This window comes from Lepidothrix coronata, unplaced genomic scaffold (genome assembly GCF_001604755.1).
Source record: "Lepidothrix coronata isolate B3197 unplaced genomic scaffold, Lepidothrix_coronata-1.0 Scaffold286, whole genome shotgun sequence".
Lineage (NCBI taxonomy): Eukaryota > Metazoa > Chordata > Aves > Passeriformes > Pipridae > Lepidothrix > Lepidothrix coronata.
The window spans coordinates 479,256-497,849 of NW_016690466.1; the positions used below are offsets into that span (position 1 = coordinate 479,256).

The 18,594-nt window shown below is 39.8% G+C and overlaps 1 protein-coding gene across 1 annotated transcript in view; it reads left to right on the forward strand.

Annotated features, from left to right (window-relative positions):
* The first annotated feature begins 373 nt into the window (after positions 1-373).
* The window catches only part of COL3A1 (collagen type III alpha 1 chain), a 50,572-nt gene continuing 32,351 nt past the window's right edge, over positions 374-18,594 (forward strand). Inside the window, exons 1-2 of the mRNA XM_017836870.1 lie at positions 374-579; positions 18,213-18,418. Coding sequence (XP_017692359.1) covers positions 501-579; positions 18,213-18,418 — 285 coding nt within the window. The 5' untranslated portion in view covers positions 374-500. The remainder of the gene's footprint in view (positions 580-18,212; positions 18,419-18,594) is intronic.

The following is an 18,594-nucleotide window of genomic DNA, read 5'->3' on the forward strand; positions in this document are numbered from 1 at the left end:
CTTTGCAAGGGAGCACTAACAATTAAAAATCCTCTTTGGGTTGTACCCACTGACTCCTAATTAACACAAAAAAGTGCTTTGCCCCAGAGGCTTTACCACAGGACTTTTTTTTCCACATGCATATATCTCACATGCAGCACACACTAACTATCCAGACACAGTGTCAGCGTGCGTTTCATACACACACAAAAGTTCCAGATGTGCTGTGTATCTTGTTTAGTTGACTTTATTCTTCTGCAAAGCCAAGAGAAATATTAATCATTCATTTACTGTTAGGGGATGGGTCTTCTTCTCATGTTTCAGTAAAGGGGGTGGAAAAGTAAAGTAAGCCAATTTTTTTCCTATTTAAGGCCAAAGCTGGGGAATGCTTGTGGCTGAGTTCTGTACATGGCCCGGTGCTGGAAGGGCAGGGAACAACCGATGTTGCTATTTTGAATAGATTTTTTTCTTCCCCCCCATTTTTATTTTTGCACAGAGAGTCTCATGTCTAATATTTAGGCATGATGAGCTCTGTGCAAAAAGTAACTTTGCTCATTCTTGCCGTGTTTCAACCCTCAGTTATTTTGGCACAACAAGTTGGTGAGTAATTCAAGCTTCTTATGCTTTTATTTTTCATTTTTACCAATAATTTTAGTAGCTTGTAAGAAATGTGCATTCACGAATCTCACCGGAACACTTTTCCTTCACTAGTTCAGCAGTCAGATATTTCTTGGTGAAGCTGAAAGTTGCAGGGGTTTGCATTTTCATCCCAAAGTTTTCTCTTTGCTTTGCTTTCTTTACAGTTATAAGCACTGTACAGTGCTGTCTGCCTTGGCTGCATTTGTTCTTGTTCTTACTTGTTTTCCTACTACAGACACCGGAGAGATTTTAAGCTATTTCTTTTAACTCTTGGAATGACATTTCAACTGTTAGCTCTGTGCTGCCTGGAAGTTTTTTGTCACAAGCTGTAAGTCTTTGCTTCCAGCTATTTTGTTTGAACTTCTCCTTTGTACTTGTTTGTTTTCGACCAGCAGCAAGGGGGTTTCTTTAAACAGTTTGCTTGCAAAAAAAAAAAAAGCCTTTAAATTCTAACCAGTTTTCATGAAGGAGCTTTTAAGATTGATATATGAAAATGTGTCAGCTTACAGGATTTTTACTTTGGCATAAAACAGGAAAATTAATTCTCTCAGCTGCAATAGTTTGAATTGGGCATCTGCAGGCTGTTTCAGTCCCTCACGAGACTGATTAGCAGCTGATGGTATTTGGAAGTCCATGCAAGTATGTGTGTGCATGTTTACAGAGAGCAAGAACACCAAAATTCTAACTGAACATGGAATTTAGAGGGGGGAAAACTACTTTGTATACAATAATTCAACTTAGAGTGAAGATAAGTGTGGTATGAGTATTTAAGTTAAACAGATGACATTCCACAAGTTCATCTGACCTTTTTTGGATGTGCTCTGTTTCCTGCTTGCCAGACATTGTAAACCAGGCTGTCCTTAAAATGAAACTTTTTTTCTTTCATGAAAATATGAGAGATTGGCAATGTACTTATTCCTGCATGGAGGCAATGAATAACCTTACAAATAACTCGATAAGCAGCAGCCAAAGAAACTGTAGTGCTGCAAAGGAGAGCCAAATGCCTCTAAAACCACACCCTGCACTACTCTGTATGACACAAATCAGGAACATGATTACTTTAGCCACTTCATGGCAAAGCCTTCTGCCTCATCATACCTGTAAAGGCACCTCCTCTGCCAAGGGGGTGACTGCGAGTCCACCCGAAGGCAGTGGAGCAGCCAGAGCTCAGGGGGATCCTGCCTGAGCAAATCAGGCAACACCCTCTGCAACAGCAGCGTGCCCAGACACCAGCCTCCTCTCCAAGCACAGCCACAAGCTAAGCTTAGGTATCTTTAAAAAAAAAACCAACAAAACAATGCAAATAAAGATGTTCTGTAGAGAGCAAACATAATTTACTGTGAACTGAGGCTTTTCTGTTTCTGCTTGGCCAGTATATAAACTCTCTCTCCAATAATGTTCAGTGAACATCGTAAAATTCGGTCAAGATTGTAGAATTTGAGCAACCGTATGCTGTGACTTTGCTTACAGCAGGAGATAATATATATATTGTGTGTATTTAACATGCATTATGTGTACTTTTATATAACTATCTTCAGAGGGATAAGGACTAAGGGACGATCCAATACAAAAAAAAAGGAACATTAATTTTATTTCTCCCAACAAACAAATCCCCCCTGAGTGTCAGGTCTCTTTCCCTCACTTATTTCCCTGAACATTTCTGAGTTGCATGACATGTTTGACTCAAGAAATGGTAAATTTTGGGTAGAAGAACCCTATACAAACGAAGTGTGAAGGAGTATTCTCATTTCTCTGCCACATTCCTGTTTCATGGTGTTGTAACATTTCCTTACTGGGCTAACTTCCATACTACTTACAGGGGTGAGGCTGGAGAGAGAGACTGATAAATCACTAGTTATGCCTTAAAAAATTGGATTCTCTCCTCTCTTTGGAATGCTTCTTTCCACACATTTGAATATGCTTTTCTCACAGAAAATAACAATTGAAGGAGTTGATTATTGGCATCACTGACTCACGTGCAGGGCAGCAATGGACTGGGAAAGCAAATTTTCCATGACTGAAAAGAGAATTTCCAGACATGCTAAAATGCACTCTCTTGTCAAGAAAAATGTTTATATGGTTAGTATCAAATGTAAGTCAACATAAAATTTTCCTTGGAAAAGCCTACCAGGAGACAAGACTTGGCAAGATATTAAGGAAACTGCTCAGTATACACTGAGTTTAGGATAGTCAGATGTACCCTTGGGCTATGTGTTTCTTTGTCTTGCTGTAATAGCTTGGAAGGGAGATTTGAGCACAGCCTCAGGCTAAACCTTCTCAAAAGCTGGGGAGCTGGATATTGTGGAACCAGGAATATGCTGTGACTTCCATGACCAAAAGCTGGGTCACACCGGGGTGTTTGTAGCCAGCAGGTGAAACCACCTTGACACAATCCAGGTTTTCTGGTGGGTGTCAGGTTACTGCAAGGGGCTTTCAAGATAAAATGCCTTCTGGTGGCTGACAGGACATGGAGCTGATGCTTCAGGCACAACAGATGAGTCAGATTCCAGCAATATTTCTTCAGTTCCACTGTTTGAAGGCACCTCTACATTCTGCATATTAAACTGCTAAAAAGTGTAAGAACTTGGAATGTTTCTTTAGGAAAGAAATCCATCCTCTACCCAGCCAGCATGATATGTGAAAAGCATTTACTAGCCTTACAACATACTCTCATCTCATTTATCTTGAGTTTGTAGTCAACCAAGACAGCTACTTCCAGAAGACAGAATAAATTTTAGCTAGACAGACTGGAGATATTTGGCAGTTTCCATCTACTACAAAAGAAGCACATCCCCAGCCCCCTTACATGAGTGCCAAAAAGGAAGTTAGATGGATTTGGGCCTGTCTCATCTTCATCTACAATGCTTAGAGGACACCTCAGTCACCTGGAGTGGGACACTTCTTGTAGGTACACCCAGTAGTCCTTGAGGAACTTAACTGAGGTCATCAGGAAAGCTCTGCTGCTGTGAAAGCAGAGTGAGAGCAACGCTAGAAACCCTTCAGGATTATTCCAAATAATTTTTCCCTCTAATATAATTTACTGCTTTCCTTGTAATGTAAGTATTATCTTGGATGTTTGGTCAGGAAACTCATTTCTGAGGTAATGACTGAATCCTCAAATACCTCTGAAAAAACTTATTGACCCTTCATATTGCTTTCAGTCACAATTCACAGTTTTAAAATGAAATATAACCATTACATGTAGGGTCATGAAGGCAGCATGCAAATGACTTTTCATGCTGAGCACCCACTTCTGATCCTTGATAAAAGGCTGATATTTTAGGAAAACTTGTAAAAGGCTGACTTGACCATTTTACTTCTTTTATTAACTGGGAAGGATTAGGTAGGTTATGAAGTGGATGGGTACTGTACAGATGCAGTTTATTTGTGAGACTGCCAGACTGTCATGTTTAGCAGTTAGCTCCCTGTAACACTGCACATGTGTGTTCTTTGTTGATAAAGTGCTAGTTTAAGGTAAATGCTAACAACAGTCAGAACTCTCTTTCCTCAAAGGTTTTGGTAACACAGAAAACATCTCCTCCACAGTTTTGACAGTAAAACCAGATGATGTGTGCCTGTATGCCAACAGATAATTAACTATCATAAATTATCTGGACTATGTGAAGTAATGAAATATCAGGGGTCTACTCCTCCTCTTCCATTTTTCCTAAGTGTTTTTTGGTGAGCACACGGCAGACAAGGTTATGCTTAGGAAAATTAAAACATTCCTTTCTGGTATGGAAAAATCATGCTAAATGAAAGCCTGGGGAATCCACCCCCTCTAAACATTATATATATGTTCTTGGAAATATGACAAATTTCATAAACACATTTTATATCACACATCCCTGGAACACATTAGCCTTAGGAAAATGAGACTATTATATAACCCTTTCATTATTTTCCAGATTTATTTTTGAGCTGAGACCAAATCACCAAATCTACATAGACTGATTTTTTAAAAGAGGAGGTGGAGTTGGAAACATCCACTGCTTTATTACGGGGGGAAGAAGCAGAGGTAGAAGGGTGTTGTCTCTGGCACAAATATTACTGTTGATGCCTCAGTCAGAGTAGATACAGTTGCTCTCTTAGTGCTGTAGATTACAAGCAAATCCTCTTTCCTCTTCCAGTTTCTCTTGCAATGTTGAGGTTTGAAATCAGCAGCCAGGTGTCACTGGCAAACTCTTAGCCTTGCACAACAGTTGGGTGCTAGCTTTAATTAATGCTATCCAAGAGAAAGAAAGGAGTGAATTAATATCTTTTTTTCGTTTCACACACTGGTTGAGAAACCAGAGACATTAGTCATTGTCCCAGTTATGTTATGATATTGTTCACACAGCACCAAGACTGCCTGAGTTCAAGAAACGTTTGGACAACGTTCCCAGGTGCATGATGGGATTCTTGGGGTGTCTGGAGTGGGGCCAGGAGATGGACTTGATGATCCTGATGGGTGGCTTTCAACTCAGCATATTCTGTGATTCCACTCCTTGTTTTAATCAAAAATCTGCAGAAAATGGGACCTACCTGGCTCCATAATTGAGACACTGCACCAAGGGTCAGTAACAGAAATGATGCAGACTGTCATTTAGCACTCTGGATTAAAAGCAATCTCTTCAGAGTTGAAAGGTTCAGTCTACCAGTAGGGGCTAACAATAACAAAGCACACTTTCCCAGGCTAGTGGGTACCAGGGAAACTGTATTGCTCTTGATGTTTTTGTGGCAGGTTCACAGTCTGGAGAAGAGCACAAGTCACAGCAGCTCTTACAGTTGCAAGTCTTAATTTGTTGATTTGAAATAATAAGCCATCAAAACCCACAGAATTAGAAATCAGTGCAATGTTCGTACCCATCAATACTCAAGATTATGCTGTCCTTTAGTCATGTTTGTTTAAGAAACTAGGCAAAAAATCTCAGCTAAATAAAGGGAAATTGTTGGCGATGGCAAAGAAGTATTGTTAACAAAATGGGTTTTTTTGGTCCTGAAGTAACTGGATTAGGGTCCCACATCATTGCAGTTCAATGTGATGGGGCAAAATTCAATTTATTATTGGCAGCACCCAAAAAAATAAAACTCAAACTTGAAAAGGGTATAATAAAGTCTGTTTTGACTCAGCATTGCAACTGTTAGCTCATTCTCTCTGTAGCAGCTTGGTAAATTGTAGATTGCACGACCCTAACACAGTTTAGAGTTCAGTACCTACCACCAACTGTCTATAGCTTTGAGACATTCTGACTTTGGGTTTTAGCAGATGATAATAACCCTCAACCAAAACAGAACAAAAACTTCAGTGTCATCATTTTACCTGCTGCAACATTTTACCAGCCTACCTCTCCTTCAACATAGCCATCATAATATACCTTGTACGGAAGGAGAACTGGGCACAGGTGTGATTCCTTCTGCAGGAGAGGTACAAGAAGTGTTATTTTACTTCTGTACCTTCAGGTCAGGCTGTTGAGGGGGTCATGGAGAGGTGCAGCAGCATGCTGCAGCCCCTGGCCCTCGGCACGCTGCCCGTCTCCAGCTGAGGGGATCCAGTGGATTCCTCCTGGAGGGAGGGCAGTTTGGGCCATGCTTGTCCCAGTGATGTTGTCTCTGTTACAGAGATGCTGCTGTTGGTTTCCTGTGGCCATGCTGCTCCTAGATACGGGAGCCAGTGCTGGTTTGGTTACTGCTGCACAACAACTACTTCTCTATGGATTTTCTTTCTTCCATTGAGGCACAGGGTTTGTGAAGCTTTGCTTTCTGTCCCCTCTGTGGCTTCCCTGATGAGAGATGTGTTGTCCCTGTAAAAATCTATAAGGAATTCCCATGGAATTTCCTGACCTTTTTCCATTCAGCACAGTGGGATGCCTCATGTTTCAGGGAAATAAGATTTCTATACTTATGTGTGGGGACTACGCTATTAATATTTCTCACATTGCTATGAGACTATATAACAATTTTAAATATTAACCCCTGCATTGCTCCTGGTTATGGCTAATCAGCTGATAATCTCCACAGGCAGTAAAAAATTACATGTTACAGGAGTCAGAAAATCTCTTCTGCATGTTCAAAAGAGAGACAGAGAGGTGTCCGCATCCTCTCTTAAATGTTGAAAAGGTGCAAGGAGGAATGAGATCCATCATTGAGGAGATGGAATGAGGAACACATCTGTCACACAGAAGCATAGTAAATATAAATTAAATTTATATTTTCAAGCAGTCATTATTTTTTCTCATCTTGTATTTCATAGGAAAGGTTCTTTCCATTTTGCTTTGAGAAAACCTAACCTACTTCCAACCACTGATCTTATTTATTTTCACTTCAGAGCCAATCTTGTCTCCAAGTTTGCAAAGTGGAAGCCTCTGCCTGTTTCATGTCAACATGACAATGGAAAACATGATATAACCCCCTCCAACAACAACCATTTGTTGGCTTTAGTTTGGATAAACTTGAGCTCTGGGACTTCTGGCTTTGTTTAGTTTAGCAGAGGAGATTCCTTTCAGATTAGCTCAGAGACTACTTCCATTTTCCCTCATTTACGTCAAACCCTTCATTTAAACATGAACTATCAGAATGAGATTGAAAATGGTACTTCCTTTAACAATGCCTGCACATTTTTGTCTTCCTCTGATTCACACAAGTGCTCCATGAAGAGGTGTCTGCCAGGGAGAAGAAAGCATGCACAGGACGCTGAACAGGAAGAATGTGAGGATAATGAAAAGTTATATGTTTTAAGGCTGAATGTGGGGTTTTTTCTTTTGAAATCCTAGGCCTTCTCTTACAGCTAAAGAGACACCCAAATAACTGCTATGAAATGAAGGATGTGACTTGTAGATTTAAGAGTTTAGCTGAGTTTGTACCGGAATTGCCTTCAGCACAACAGGAGACCCATCCCTTTCTGCTGCTGGATTTCTCTTTCAGTCGCTGTGCATCCCATCTTAGAGGGTGGCACTGGCATCTCTTCTCTCCCGCCAGGCAATGAAAGATTTCCTTCCACGTGCAAACCTCCTGTGGGCTGCTGTGGTACCTCCAGGCACCGCTTTGTTCCCAATCTCAGCCCCGCAAAGGGCGGCAGAATCACAGGAACATCCCGTGCACGTTTGGAGCAGTAGATATGAAAGGGTGATCTGTGCCTGGAAACTACTTCCCACAGCATTTCAGTGCTGGCAGTTCTTGGAAAACTTCTGGACATAATTAGTTCCCACTGCAACTCCCTGCAGTTCACGCCCAGTGACCAGTCGGTGCATTAGAAGGCTGTCTGCTGCAAAAAATCTCTTTTTTTCTCTTTTCTTTCCCTTTGTGCTGCTTCTTCTCATTTCCTTCTTTCCATTTTCCTTTAGGAAAACAGGCAAGAGCAAAATTGCACCCCCTTTTTTAAACAGACACAACAGAACAATTGCTCACCCGAACAAAGTTAATGGGAAATATGGGAAGCATCGCTCATTGTTCCTTTGTTGTTCAGTGCAGTTGCCACACTGAGCATCAAAGGAGAATAAACTACATACTCCATGCCTTCTTTAGCTGTAAGCAGCAAAAATAGGATTCATATTTTCTTGGGAAACACTTTTATGTTCATGAGAGGCTCTTTTTTAAAAAAAAATATATATATATTTTCTGTGTTTGGCTTTAAATCTACTGTATGGTGTTTACTTGTTTCCCTGCAGAGCAGTAGTCATTCTGTGCCAGCTGTTTAAGAGAAGAATGTCCTAGTGAAAGCAAACAATGGGCTGTGTAGTGGGAATTGCAAATCTTTGAAAAGAGTAATTGAAATCTGCTCAGACATTTTGAAGATTCTTTGCACAATATTCTAAGCCTGTTGGTGGCTTAGCTGTTGGCAGGGTGGTCCTCTTTGTAGATCCCTCTTTTTAGTAAGAACAGAATAGCATAAATATGGAGGAGGGGGAGGAAAAAAGGAAAGAAGAGAGGTTTTCAAGTCCAACTGATTATTTTCCTGTTACAGCAGCTGAGAGAAAGAATGATATAACCATCTTCCAGTGAAGAATCAAAAAAAAAAAAAAACCCAAAACTGTACAGAACCTTTTCATTTATCAGGCATTCTCTGGCTCTGACTCTTCCACTCATACCTTTTAAGGGCTGTGGCAGATAAACTGTGGTGGATCTGGTTGTGTCTGCTGAAGACGTTCCAGCCCTCCTCTGCTATGTACTGCTGTTTTTTCTCAGCCTGTGCCAGCTGATGTTGCTGCACAGAGCAGGGAGAGCTAAATGTGTGCCAGGCTTCAGGCAGCCACTTCAGTAGCAAAGCCTCTGACCTCTGATATTAATAAAAAGTCAGCTCTCTGCTGACTCTTCACTGCACCAAAAGTGTGAATTTTCACCTCACAAGGGAATTAGTTCAGGAGATCCTTAAGTCTTTGTATTTGAAAAATGGCCAGGCATAGATCTTGATACTTAAAAATGGCCCCAAAATTAAGAAAATTGTCTTTGGTACCCTGAGAAAACCCTCACAATACTCACTTTACTAGCCCTAGGAAGTTGACAATAAGAACGTTGTACCCAGTGTACAAATAGCCATTTAATATCCTCTATGAGGCAGATTTAGAAGAATTTCAAACACTGCCATTCGTATTCAACAAACTGTCTGAAATGGATGTGGGGTGAATTAGTACAAACTGGAATAAGGAGTGAATGGATACAAGTGTTTTGCAGATGAAATTAGGTTAATGATGCTCTCTGCATTCGAAATCCCACCGTGACCTTCTAAATTACAAATACCTTTAATTTTTTGGCAGCCAGAGATACGACTCCTTTTCTTTAGACAATATGCCAGAGTGCTTTAATCCTTCACAGGAATATGAAACACAAGAACCAAACCCTTCATTTACTTCCAACTTCTGAAATTACAGGGAAAACAGTAAAATTGTGCAGGGACTTACGCTAGCGTAGAATTTGACCCCCTACTGCTTTAATCATCTCTGATGTAAATTCACTATGGCCATGGAGTTATACTGGGGCTGACTTTGTCCAAGGTATCTGAATATATAAATGATATTACCACATGTACTATTCTGCATTGTAACATTTCCCATCTGCTTCAGCCTCAGGAGAGAAGCACTGAATCAAGCTGATTTCTTCCAAGGCAAAGCACAGAAACAACATTGCATAAATTTGTTAGTCCTCTCACAGAGCTGAGGGGAAGGAGAGGATCACGTCCCACTTGAAATTTTAATCACCTGACAAAAACAGCTTTAATTACAAAGTTAGGAAATTCAAAACAAAAACCATACATTTTTCCCCTCATAACCTTTGGGTTTGATCATGTGAAAAGCTTAAAGCATCTTGAATTAAGTAGCTCAGTGCTTTACATGGCATGCTGTGTAGAGCAAACAGTAACAGCTCTCTATTTCCATTCATTCCCTTTCACATAGAGGATCAGAAGCTGAATCTCACTTTTATGATGCCTTGGATCTGTCAGAGTGCTTGTACAGTCTGGGAAACTTGTACACAATGTCTTTTCCAGCTTTTCATTATTCTTCCCAGGACAGATCTACTGCAATGAATGTTGCTAAGAATGCTCCAGTGTTATAAAATATTCCTGGTCCTAGCTAAAATCAGAAACCTTTTTTCTAAAGTTCTGACAAAATCCTGAGCTGGATTTTATTAATTTTTTCCACTTAATTGATCCTAATAATGTTGAGCTTGAAGCTATTCTTTTCTTTAGAAATATGGAATAGATTTGGAAGTGGTCAAGTGTTCAAAACAAGATTACTCTGACAATTGGATTCTGACTGTATAAGTCTTCACTGACTACCCAAGGAATGGGCAGGATGTATGTTTAAAGAAACTAATAAATCCATTAAATCATCAGTAATCGTATTAAACCTTGAATTTATATCAGTTTCTGCTTGGTTTAAGACACACAAACCTTTGTGCCATTTGGCATCACTGACTAAAGACAAGAAGCACATTAAAATCAGATTACTGCAGGGTAGTAAGAATTTATGCCAGTGTTACAACGAAAGAGCCACAGATGAAGTGCTTGCAGCCTGTTGCTTATTTTTAGAGTGACACCAAATGGCACAAAAGGTGATGTGCCAAAAAATATTGTAATGTAAGAACAGAGGGGGTGGAAAAATCTCATGGGCATTTTACCAATAACTGGAAGAATAACTGAAGAATTATGCAATGCTCCCTCTAATTGAATGCACTGAACTAAGATGAAATTCTTTCTTACTTTGAGTCCTGGTCTAATTCAAATGGTTATCCTTATTAAAAGATTTGATCTCTCAGGCACTGAAAAGCTCTGGTTCCCACCATAATAATTAGAAGTTGATGTTCTTTAAGCTGACTGAAAGCCCAGTAAAATCAAGTGAGGTTCTGATCAGGCAGTGATTACCCTTAACCAGGAAGGAATTATCTGCATTCTACAGCTTATGACTAAAAGAGGTTAATCTCTACCAAAAAGACAGAAGTATAAATATAATTGAGTGACAGAGTCAACCTGTCGATAGAAGACTTTGGAAAGGAAATCCCAGAATAACATCTCAATAGAGATAGGAATATCTTCAATAGGAATATCTTCCTCCCTTGCAAAAACCAATATAGGCCGTGATGTTGTCAAGGAATAGCTTAGAACAAAAGGAATATAACCATCTCTTGCATCCATCAGACGTTTTTCTCAAAATTACTTTTGAGTCCAGAAACAGAGACAACAATTCTCTGGGCAAGCCCCAAAAAGAAGCATGGTGATAGATATACAGCAGTCTGCTCCATCCTGCCCCTTGTGTGACTCAGCCTGAAACGACAGTTCTGCCAAAACCAACCCCCACCAACTGAAAAACCCAAGAAACCTTCTTGAACTTTCTTTGTTTATTAGCAGTTTTGAAACAAGGAAACTCTTCTGCCATTGTTTCTCACCCTGGACACCAGCTGAAGCCAGAGAGGCTGTTGTGTAACAATATCACTGATGGGATATTGCTGGTCACTATTTCCTTGCAGCACTGCTGGGGCAGGGTGACCTTTAGAAGTTGTATGAAGAACATCATTCCAGGATGTCAGCATGCATGCCCAAATAGAGCAATTTGTGAAACAGAAATGCTGAGGCAAAACAATGTGACAGATTCAACTCCTTTAGACCACATTACCTTTGAAAAGAACAACAACCCCCTGAAGATAAAGCAGGAAAATTAGAGTTCTTAAATCACATTTTGAAAGATTAGAAAAAAAGCCAATCATCTGCAAGAAAAATGGATGCAATTTGCGTTTTACTTGGTAGTAAATATCCTTAAGATACATTTCTAAAATGTTTAAAGACTGCAGAAAGGTTGCAGCACTTGTAGCATATAAAGACGGAGGAAGGGAACAAGAAATTATTTGTTTAAAATACAAGTACTTGCTTGTTCCACTGCAGGCCTGGTTTTCTCTTATTTATTTTGTAATCTGATAGATAGATTGGGTGGGTGTCAGAGCAAGGACAGTTTGATTGTGTGACATAAGGATCCTGAGCCCGAGAATTCAGCCTCTTCCATGCATTGCCAGTGGAACAGTGCGTGACTCCACGCCACAATACTGCTGACAGACAAGGGCTGTATTATGCTTAACCAGCATTCTTTTATGCAGCTTTCTCTTTCTTACTCTGCATGTGAGAAAAGGGGAAAACTGGGGCTGGCGCTGTGGCAGGACTGTTCCAACGCCAGCTTTCTTGGCAGACAAGCATCTCCAGTAGTAAGAAAGCTTTGGTTTCATTCTGAAAGCCGTTCTTTTTGGTGTGAAACTTGGGAAATCTGTGAACTATTCATTCATTCTTTTCCATTCCACCTGATAGCAGCTCTTCATGCTCTACAGCTCGTGGAGCAGGAAAGGATTTTTAAGATAGACCCGCTCCAATTCTTCACGGTCTGCATTTAAGTGATTTATAAGTTGAGGATTCTTTCCTGGTACCTCTGATCACATGATGGACAAGTCTTACAAAGTGTTACCTGAAAATTCTCTAATAGTTAGAGATGCCCAAACTGACCCTTATGTCCTCATGCACTGTGTGAAGTAGACTCAATTTGTTGTTTTAAGACAATTCCAGCTGAAAGAATGTCTGAAGGCCTTGCTGTTGAAAAAAGACCCCACATGTTAAACCATTTCTTTTCCTTTATTTCCGTCTCTTTTTCTGACTCCCTGAAAAAGAGAGTATTTCAGACTTTTCTGAGTACTCAGCCCTTACCTGAGAGGAGAACAGGCCAACAAGCCCGGCCGTTCTGGCTCAGCAAGCCAATTCATTCATTATGACAGTCCTTTTGTTTCCATTACTAATGATGGGATAGAACGAGCATGTTTGGGTTTCTTATAAACATCATCATAATACCAGACAGGCAGCCCAAACCATTTGCTTTGAGGTAGACTCTGTGGCATTCTTTTCTGCTCAGTAAATGGAAAGCAACGTTTGCTGCAGATGTTGGGATGGATTCCTCCATCTACTCCACTGCAGGGGAGAATGATAGCATTTCCACTGAAAAGAGGCAACACACCTCCTTTCTGCTTTGTCCCTTGGTTAAACAGTGTACCAAACAGTGCTGGAGCATGTAATTAATAAATGTATTTCCTATGGAAGAAATGTAAAACAACTTTTGAAGTAGTCATCCTGTAAAGCAAATGAGCAAAACCAGGTCAGAGTAAGGAAGCACAGGCTTTGTACAGTTAAAAAGCAACAGAAAGACCCTTCTTGGCTTCACCAGGCTTTGGATCCAGTCAAAGTTAGAGGCAAGGCCTCCTTCATGTCAGTGCTTTAGCCTTTACCAAATTCACTTTAAATACAGCAAAACCTGTTTGACTCATTATACTTGTGATCAGATTCTCACAGATCAAAGCTCCTTGGTTTTGTTTCCCAAGCCATCATCAGGCGGCTGCTGGAGGATCATGAGTCACCTCTGTGTGGACTATTGCCCTTTCTGAGGCAGAACCAGACAAATTCAAGATGTTCTTTAATTTCTAACCATTTAGTCACATCTCTGCAAATGGGATATATGAGTCTGCTCCTAATGCAAAAGCTGGACATTTGCTCTATCCAAAGTGGAAAAGCCTGTGGTTTTTGAGGATACTATTAGGAAATTTTTTCCTTTTGCCATGTAATTGTGGTTAAGTCACGATCATGGTGCTTGCACAAATGCAAAGCCAAAAGCAGCTACAAAACAGGTCAGCTTCCCAGTTCATAGCACTTGATAACAAATTCCCATTCACCTCGCTGGGATTGGGGTTGTGTCCCATATGATATCTGTCATCCTTGAGGCCTGCAGTGACCATATTTGTTTTCCCCTGTACCCATTTGGGCTCTTTTATGTACCACACTTATAGGCCCTTTGGAACTAAATGATGATTTTCCTTTCAGTTCCCACTATTGGTCTGCTTCTGTACAGCTGCTAGTCTGCTTGAAATGGGAAAAAATTCAAAACCAGCATATGACAAAGATTGTGTTGCCTTTTTTTCCTTTATTCACTATTTGGGCTGGCCCAGGGAAATGCTACTCACAGCAAAATCTTTAACAACACGAATGCTCAATAAACAGCATAAATGTGAAATTATTCAGGCTTTCAAATAGTTAACTTTTTTACTGTGCACTAGAGATTGACAGAACTTCCAACAAACCATTGCAGTAAGTGCCACAGAGGTGGAACTTTGGGAAGAAGAATAGGACTTTGCATTGCTATAGGCAAATACTGTTGAGTTCTAATATTTTTTAAATCTTAGGCTGATGTGTACATTTAAGAATCAATAAGAAAAGCTGGCAAGTATGTGACTGTTATAACAAGTTTAGAAGCAGACAAGTCAGCTTTTTTATAACCTCATTATTCCTATATGTTACTCGCCAGTGCTTTAGCACAAATCAGCTTTCCAAAGGATTTTGGAGCTAATGGTTAATCTTTATGAGCAATGCAAAATGCATTATGTCATAACATGCTGACACACAGATCTACATCTGAGCACAGAGGGGGTGTCTTTAACAGACTAAGTCTTCCCAGATGTAAGTTTCCTTTGGAAACCTTTTTTTAATGCTTTCATGCTGCCAAAGGCCACAGCGATTTTCATTGCAGCTCTCCTAGCTTATTTCTTAATTCTTTTAACAATGCCCAGAAAGTTAGAAGCAAATATGAATGTCATTATATCCATATGTCTTCGATTTTTTGGTCTTCTCTCTGTTAAATGATGCCATCTACTGTAGAATAACTGAATGGCAATCTTGTAAAAATGCGGAGAAATCTGCTTTATTTGCTTGTTACTGTAAAATTGTGTCAATTGTTTTGACACATTTTGAATTTCCATTATTTTCATTTATATTGTTTACTAAAATATGGAAAGGCGGGTGCTTTCAGTGGGAAAAGCTGGTCACTGAGAAAAGCCTCTGCTGGTGTTCTGAAAACGGAATCTTTTCTAGCTAGTAGTGTAAAAATATGGGAAAGGTGGCCTTTTTCTGCTACCCATCCAAGCTGTCCTCTTCATAGCAGGGCAGCAGGATCACATCTCTGAAAATAACAAAACAACAGAACAAATCAATGAAAATGATGTAAGGAGTAAGAAAACAATGGACATATGAAAGTGCAGATCCTTGGATATGAATTTCCTAATGAATAAGGACTTTGCGGTCTTAAACACATAGTTTAAAAAAAATGTTGTTTTGAAAGGCTAAGGAAACGATACTGAGAGCTGAAAATCTGAATATTACAATTAATTGAACACATCTTTGGGGTATAGAAAAATGTGTACACTATGCATCTTTTTATAGGTGTATGCAATTCACATAAATGTCCATTACAAGTGCAAGCAGTAATAATATTAAGTTCTTTTAGATCTGTATCACGGTATCTTTATTTAACAATTATATCTAAACTTGCCCTAAAGAAAAATAATTTCTCCCCTTCCTTGTTACATTTATAAATGAAAAGAATCTTTTAACCTGTGGACCTGGGAAGTGCTTAAGTGGAGTGGCAGCTGAGTCACTCTGACATGGATCTCTGCCCATCTGTGCTCTCTAGGGTGTATCCAACCAGCTCCTTTGGATGGATAACAAGCTCTAACCTTCCCGGTAACTTTGGTGGCTTTCTGCCTCCCACAGCATATGAGGGGTTTTTTTCATTTGTAAAAAACAATTCAGCCTTCTTGTTTGTCAGGAAACATTTGCCATTAGTCTCGTGGGCAACTTATTTTTTCCTAAGTGCCCACAGTGAAATCCTGGTTTGTGAAAAGGAGGGAAATGTTTCTTGCAGAAACAGTCAGCACTTAACTAAGCAGAGAATAAGCTTATTAACCAGGGATCCATGGACATGGTTATGTGGTGTGAGAACTGGGAAACCAAGCAACTTTTTTAGAAATTAACTTGGCAGACTAAGTAAGGATGTCTATATCCTTTTCAAAGGTAGTCATTATTAGGCAGTGCCCTTTGAAGCAGCATCCTCTGATGCCATGACCCTCTGTTGTGTGGAGGAGGAAGAGGTTGTCCTGGAAATGAGCAGTTCTTTTCCATCTCTCTTGTGCAGAATCCGAAGTTTCTTGTGAGACCCAAAAGAGATGGAAAAGGAAAAAGTAAATTTCTAAGTGATAGAGAATGTTTGAGGGGCGTGAATTCTCATATGCCATTGGAATATTTTCGATTTTAGGATTTTCTCTGTTGTCAAAGGAAGGTAAAATACTGGCTCCCAGCCTTATATCAGGCAAAGAAAATATCTGAAAAGGGTTTTTGAAGCTTGATGCATCTTGTTGTTTTCCTAATAAAGATAATGTTCAAAATCAAGTCTTAACCATAAGTAGTGTCAGCCTTCTGACAGCCAACATTTTCTGGTTTGCTCAAAGTATAATTGAAGTGTAAAAATAACAGGTGTGCACAGACAGCCTGTAGGAGGGTTGAAATTGGAAAAAAACCCTCCTGTCCCATGCAGTGCCCTGCTCCAAGATCCCCACTCCAGCTCTCCTCTCAGTCAGTCATGATATCTTGGGTTGTATTCCCAGTCACCCCTCCAGAGCTCATACAAGGAGGGGGTGAATTTCATGGAGGTGAAATGGAGGAAAAAGTCAGGATAATATGGACAAGGAAACAGCTGAGTGAGACACTGGGAAGGGAGGAGAGGAAAACTCATCTCAGTTGAGTACATGGCAATAAAATAGGTGAACTCTTCAGGTACAAAATAAAAGAGGATTCATGGAAGATGAAAAGGGAAGTCACGTGTTATAGGAAGCGTGAAGCTCAGAGGGAGCATGAGAAGAGGGGAAACACATCTAAGAATGTGTGTTGCCAAAGAGCCTGGGGGTAGGTATGGGAACAGGTACCTACAAACACAGAGAGAAAGGAAAACAAAGAATGTAAAGAGAAAAAAGAGACCAGTGTGCTAATGCAGCAGTGGAGGAGAGAAAAAATGGGATCAAAGATGCAGGGGACAGGGGACAGGGGGGTGAGGGATAGAAGGGACTGAATAATCCATAGGAAGGGACTGCACTGTAAATTTGGATGCATGCTCATACTACATAATAATGACTATTACAACAATTTGATGGCATTCAGAAATTTCTGCCTGGAGCCAGTGGTAATTTTAATGTCAGAGCTTTGAATTACATCTTTTGGCAGTTTGGTTTTCTTTTTGAAGGGTGGTGTGTTGTAGGTAAATTATTCTGATATTAAAGCTTTAAGAATGATGTAGGTTCACACAGAGCTCTTCCTCCAGAGTTTTGCATTTGTAAACAATTATTTTGAATTAGTTATGGAAAAAATATTACAACATTATTCAAGACATTCACTGATATTTATATGTGTAATCTGAGACTTGTAATAACTTCTATAAAACTAAAAATGAGCTTATAAAACTTTGTAGTGTTATTTTCATATTGGTTTCTTAAATGACCCAGCTTTCTAGTTTATGATTTTTTTCTAAGAAAATACAAAGCCCAAATTTAATGTTTGAAGTTGGTTTTTGTCAATCTCTTCAAATTCATAATATACAACAAGGTTGATTAGTAAAACAGCTGTTGGAAGGAATTCACAAAGCCATGAGTATTACAGACGAACAATATTTTTTCTGAAAATACAGACACTTGTAACATTTGAGCAGGCCAGATGACACAACAATTGCAAACCATTTGGGCAATCAATGTGAACATTCTTTTACATCTGTCACATATATTTACTTTCAAGAAACACTTTGAAAACCCTTGGTGTTAGCTGATAAAGCAGGATGCAGTGACAAGCTGGCCAGATGGCTTCTTCCATGTGTAAGTGCTCACACTGGCACATGGGGACCAACATACACTTGTTTGAGAGGTTTGGCACGTTTACATTTTAGCTACAGCAGAGAATTCAATTGCTAATTAGACAGTAACTCAGTCTGACTCTAAAATTACTCCAGACTGAGAATATCAGAGATTTAATTGGGCTTTGGATCAGCTCCAGGAGGTTTCCATTGATGTCTGTTTCTACATTCAGAGCAGACTCTGCAGTTAATGTAACAGATCCTTTCCAGTGTCTGAAGGGGAGAATTCAGCCTTTTACCTCACGTGCATAAACTGTATGACAGCAGTAAACAAAACAAACTGTCCTACAGTTTTCATGTTATTCATCTTTGATTTGGGAAAAAAAAAAACAACATTTGAAATAACATTAAACACTCTTTCGTCTTTCTTTCCAGTCACAGGATGTACCCATCTTGGGCAGGCTTATGCTGACAGGGATGTTTGGAAACCAGAGCCTTGCCAAATCTGTGTGTGTGACTCAGGGTCTGTTCTCTGTGATGACATTGTCTGTGACGACCAGGAGCTGGACTGTCCCAACCCAGAGATTCCTTTTGGAGAGTGCTGTCCAGTTTGTCCACCCACAACAACACCATCTCCAAGAGTGAGTTTATTCTCAGTGTTGCTTCTTTGGTGGTGCTGCCTTCTTGATCCATGTCAACCTCAGTTCATTTTGGTTTAGGTGTTCTTAAACACTTTTTAATGCCACTTTCTGGCTTTAGGCAAATACCTAGGATGGGCAAATTTTGGCAAATCAAATTTAAAAACCAGCTTGAACTT